Source organism: Oncorhynchus masou, chromosome 30 (assembly GCF_036934945.1).
Source record: "Oncorhynchus masou masou isolate Uvic2021 chromosome 30, UVic_Omas_1.1, whole genome shotgun sequence".
Taxonomy (NCBI): Eukaryota; Metazoa; Chordata; class Actinopteri; order Salmoniformes; family Salmonidae; genus Oncorhynchus; species Oncorhynchus masou.
In genome coordinates this window covers 66,057,577-66,063,576 of record NC_088241.1, presented here as the reverse complement: position 1 = coordinate 66,063,576, position 6,000 = coordinate 66,057,577, and the positions used below count along the sequence as shown (strand labels likewise).

Sequence of the window (6,000 nt, the reverse complement as noted above, 5' to 3'; positions counted from 1 at the left end):
AACAGTCCCTTCCATTAACCTTCTATAGTGAGACAAACAGTCCCTTCCATTAACCTTCTATAGTGAAACCAACAGTCCCTTCCATTAACCTTCTATAGTGAGACTAACAGTCCCTTCCATTAACCTTCTATAGTGAGACTAACAGTCCCTTCCATTAACCTTCTATAGTGAAACCAACAGTCCCTTCCATTAACCTTCTATAGTGAGACTAAATGGGAGAATAAGGAACTGGCAACAAAACTGTTTCTTACACCAAAAATTGCATGTTTTGTTTGTGAGGGAAATGTGTATTTGACTAGGTATACATTTGTGGTCTTTAGTGGCTGTTCCACTGGATGTCAGAAGGTGAATTCACCAATTTGTAAGTCGCTCTGGATAAGAGCGTCTGCTAAATAACTTAAATGTAAATGTAAATGTTTTAAGGTGTACTGTGGAGTCTGCTGCTAGGTAATCTTACTGGAAGAGTGTGTGTATGTGTGTTATCCTGCGTGCACACGTGTGTTAATGACATCACTCTATCCTTCTTCCATTCAGTGATTGGACAGTGAGACCTCATGCAGCTCACCAAGGAAGTGGCACCTCAGAACGGTTCCTATAAGTGCGTGATCGACGATGACGAAAGGAGATCCCACCAACTCTCTGTAAAAACAGACATGACTCTGGAGTCCATAAACCTGTTTGAGGTAAGTCCAAGTTCCAATTCTTGATTTGTGCTTGTAAATGTTAACTTCTTGAAACTCCCCATCCCGGATCCGGGTTTGTGACTAAAGCCTCAGGCTCATTAGCATAACGCAACGTTAACGATTTCTGAAAATCGCAAATAAAATGAAAATAATGCGTCTGCTCTCAAGCTTAGCCTTTTCTTTCAGAGTGTTTTCTTTCGAATGGTATCAATTATATGCATAGTCGAGCATCTTTTTGTGACAAAATATCTTGTTTAAAACGGGAACGTTTTTCATCCAAAAATGAAATAGCGCCCCCATAGATGTAAGAGGTTAATGTAAAATATGAAAAGCATCTCTTGCTTGACAAGGTTTTTTATTTTATATATACAATTACTTTCCAGAAAGGTTTTGTAGAATTTCCGGTGAGAAGATTCCTTGAAAAAGTATGAAATCCAGAAATCAACCAACCGGGATTTTGGGAAACCTGGGATTGTGCAACCCAATACTACTTGTGCAACCCAATACTTGTGCAACCCAATACTTGATATGGACCCAGTAGTCACTAGCACTGTGTGCATATCATCATAATAATATGTTTTTATTTGGAATACCTACGTCAGAATGCTGTTCATTGACGACAGCTCAGCGTTCAACAACATTACCCCTAAAAGCTTGGGAATCTGGGTCTGAACACCTCCCTCTGCAACTGGATCCTGGACTTCCTGACCGGCCGAACCCAGGTGGTGAGGGTAGGCAACATCCCCTCCACCGCTCTGACTCTTAACACAGGCGTCCCACAGGGGTGTGTGCTTAGTCCCCTCCTGTACTCCCTGTTCACCCACGACTGTGAGGCCACACATGACTCCACCACCATTATCAAGTTCGCTGACGACATGCCGGTGGTCGGCCTGATCACAGAACAGACTACGGGAGGTGCACAGTACTACATAGAGACATGACTACATGGAACTCTATTCCACAGTACTACATAGAGCCATGACTACATGGAACTCTATTCCACAGTACTACATAGAGCCATGACTACATGGAACTCTATTCCACAGTACTACATAGAGCCATGACTACATGGAACTCTATTCCACAGTACCACATAGAGCCATGACTACATGGAACTCTATTCCACAGTACTACATAGAGCCATGACTACATGGAACTCTATTCCACAGTACTACATAGAGCCATGACTACATGGAACTCTATTCCACAGTACCACATAGAGCCATGACTACATGGAACTCTATTCCACAGTACTACATAGAGCCATGACTACATGGAACTCTATTCCACAGTACTACATAGAGCCATGACTACATGGAACTCTATTCCACAGTACTACATAGAGCCATGACTACATGGAACTCTATTCCACAGTACTACATAGAGCCATGACTACATGGAACTCTATTCCACAGTACTACATAGAGCCATGTCTACATGGAACTCTATTCCACAGTACTACATAGAGCCATGACAACATGGAACTCTATTCCACAGTACTACATAGAGCCATGACAACATGGAACTCTATTCCACAGTACTACATAGAGCCATGACTACATGGAACTCTATTCCACAGTACTACATAGAGACATGACTACATGGAACTCTATTCCACAGTACTACATAGAGCCATGACTACATGGAACTCTATTCCACAGTACTACATAGAGCCATGACTACATGGAACTCTATTCCACAGTACTACATAGAGCCATGACTACATGGAACTCTATTCCACAGTACTACATAGAGCCATGACTACATGGAACTCTATTCCACAGTACTACATAGAGCCATGACTACATGGAACTCTATTCCACAGTACTACATAGAGCCATGACTACATGGAACTCTATTCCACAGTACTACATAGAGCCATGACTACATGGAACTCTATTCCACAGTACTACATAGAGCCATGTCTACATGGAACTCTATTCCACAGTACTACATAGAGCCATGACAACATGGAACTCTATTCCACAGTACTACATAGAGCCATGACAACATGGAACTCTATTCCACAGTACTACATAGAGCCATGACTACATGGAACTCTATTCCACAGTACTACATAGAGCCATGACTACATGGAACTCTATTCCACAGTACTACATAGAGCCATGACTACATGGAACTCTATTCCACAGTACTACATAGAGCCATGACTACATGGAACTCTATTCCACAGTACTACATAGAGCCATGACTACATGGAACTCTATTCCACAGTACCACATAGAGCCATGACTACATGGAACTCTATTCCACAGTACTACATAGAGCCATGACTACATGGAACTCTATTCCACAGTACTACATAGAGCCATGACTACATGGAACTCTATTCCACAGTACTACATAGAGCCATGACTACATGGAACTCTATTCCACAGTACTACATAGAGCCATGACTACATGGAACTCTATTCCACAGTACTACATAGAGCCATGACTACATGGAACTCTATTCCACAGTACTACATAGAGCCATGACTACATGGAACTCTATTCCACAGTACTACATAGAGCCATGACTACATGGAACTCTATTCCACAGTACTACATAGAGCCATGACTACATGGAACTCTATTCCACAGTACTACATAGAGCCATGACTACATGGAACTCTATTCCACAGTACTACATAGAGCCATGACTACATGGAACTCTATTCCACAGTACTACATAGAGCCATGACTACATGGAACTCTATTCCACAGTACTACATAGAGCCATGACTACATGGAACTCTATTCCACAGTACTACATAGAGCCATGTCTACATGGAACTCTATTCCACAGTACTACATAGAGCCATGACAACATGGAACTCTATTCCACAGTACTACATAGAGCCATGACAACATGGAACTCTATTCCACAGTACCACATAGAGCCATGACTACATGGAACTCTATTCCACAGTACTACATAGAGACATGACTACATGGAACTCTATTCCACAGTACTACATAGAGCCATGACTACATGGAACTCTATTCCACAGTACTACATAGAGCCATGACTACATGGAACTCTATTCCACAGTACTACATAGAGCCATGACTACATGGAACTCTATTCCACAGTACTACATAGAGCCATGACTACATGGAACTCTATTCCACAGTACTACATAGAGCCATGACTACATGGAACTCTATTCCACAGTACTACATAGAGCCATGACTACATGGAACTCTATTCCACAGTACTACATAGAGCCATGACTACATGGAACTCTATTCCACAGTACTACATAGAGCCATGTCTACATGGAACTCTATTCCACAGTACTACATAGAGCCATGACAACATGGAACTCTATTCCACAGTACTACATAGAGCCATGACAACATGGAACTCTATTCCACAGTACTACATAGAGCCATGACTACATGGAACTCTATTCCACAGTACTACATAGAGCCATGACTACATGGAACTCTATTCCACAGTACTACATAGAGCCATGACTACATGGAACTCTATTCCACAGTACTACATAGAGCCATGACTACATGGAACTCTATTCCACAGTACTACATAGAGCCATGACTACATGGAACTCTATTCCACAGTACTACATAGAGCCATGACTACATGGAACTCTATTCCACAGTACTACATAGAGCCATGACTACATGGAACTCTATTCCACAGTACTACATAGAGCCATGACTACATGGAACTCTATTCCACAGTACTACATAGAGCCATGACTACATGGAACTCTATTCCACAGTACTACATAGAGCCATGACTACATGGAACTCTATTCCACAGTACTACATAGAGCCATGTCTACATGGAACTCTATTCCACAGTACTACATAGAGCCATGACAACATGGAACTCTATTCCACAGTACTACATAGAGCCATGACAACATGGAACTCTATTCCACAGTACTACATAGAGCCATGACTACATGGAACTCTATTCCACAGTACTACATAGAGACATGACTACATGGAACTCTATTCCACAGTACTACATAGAGCCATGACTACATGGAACTCTATTCCACAGTACTACATAGAGCCATGACTACATGGAACTCTATTCCACAGTACTACATAGAGCCATGACTACATGGAACTCTATTCCACAGTACTACATAGAGCCATGACTACATGGAACTCTATTCCACAGTACTACATAGAGCCATGACTACATGGAACTCTATTCCACAGTACTACATAGAGCCATGACTACATGGAACTCTATTCCACAGTACTACATAGAGCCATGACTACATGGAACTCTATTCCACAGTACTACATAGAGCCATGTCTACATGGAACTCTATTCCACAGTACTACATAGAGCCATGACTACATGGAACTCTATTCCACAGTACTACATAGAGCCATGACAACATGGAACTCTATTCCACAGTACTACATAGAGCCATGACTACATGGAACTCTATTCCACAGTACTACATAGAGCCATGACTACATGGAACTCTATTCCACAGTACTACATAGAGCCATGACTACATGGAACTCTATTCCACAGTACTACATAGAGCCATGACTACATGGAACTCTATTCCACAGTACTACATAGAGCCATGACTACATGGAACTCTATTCCACAGTACTACATAGAGCCATGACTACATGGAACTCTATTCCACAGTACTACATAGAGCCATGACTACATGGAACTCTATTCCACAGTACTACATAGAACCATGACTACATGGAACTCTATTCCACAGTACTACATAGAGCCATGACTACATGGAACTCTATTCCACAGTACTACATAGAGCCATGACTACATGGAACTCTATTCCACAGTACTACATAGAGCCATGACTACATGGAACTCTATTCCACAGTACTACATAGAGCCATGACTACATGGAACTCTATTCCACAGTACTACATAGAGCCATGACTACATGGAACTCTATTCCACAGTACTACATAGAGCCATGACTACATGGAACTCTATTCCACAGTACTACATAGAGCCATGACTACATGGAACTCTATTCCACAGTACTACATAGAGCCATGACTACATGGAACACTATTCCACAGTACTACATAGAGCCATGATTACATGGAACTCTATTCCACAGTACTACATAGAGCCATGACTACATGGAACTCTATTCCACAGTACTACATAGAGCCATTGACTACATGGAACTCTATTCCACAGTACTACATAGAGCCATGACTACATGGAACTCTATTCCACAGTACTACATAGAGCCATGACTACATGGAACTCTATTCCACAGTACTACATAGAGCCATGACTACATGGAACTCTATTCCACAGTACTAC

The 6,000-nt window shown here is 41.7% G+C and overlaps 1 protein-coding gene across 1 annotated transcript in view; it reads left to right on the top strand.

The window, feature by feature from the left end:
* Positions 1-554: 554 nt before the first annotated feature.
* LOC135522950 (transient receptor potential cation channel subfamily A member 1-like) overlaps positions 555-6,000 on the top strand; it is a 72,318-nt gene continuing 66,872 nt past the window's right edge. Inside the window, exon 1 of the mRNA XM_064949673.1 lies at positions 555-683. Coding sequence (XP_064805745.1) covers positions 555-683 — 129 coding nt within the window. The remainder of the gene's footprint in view (positions 684-6,000) is intronic.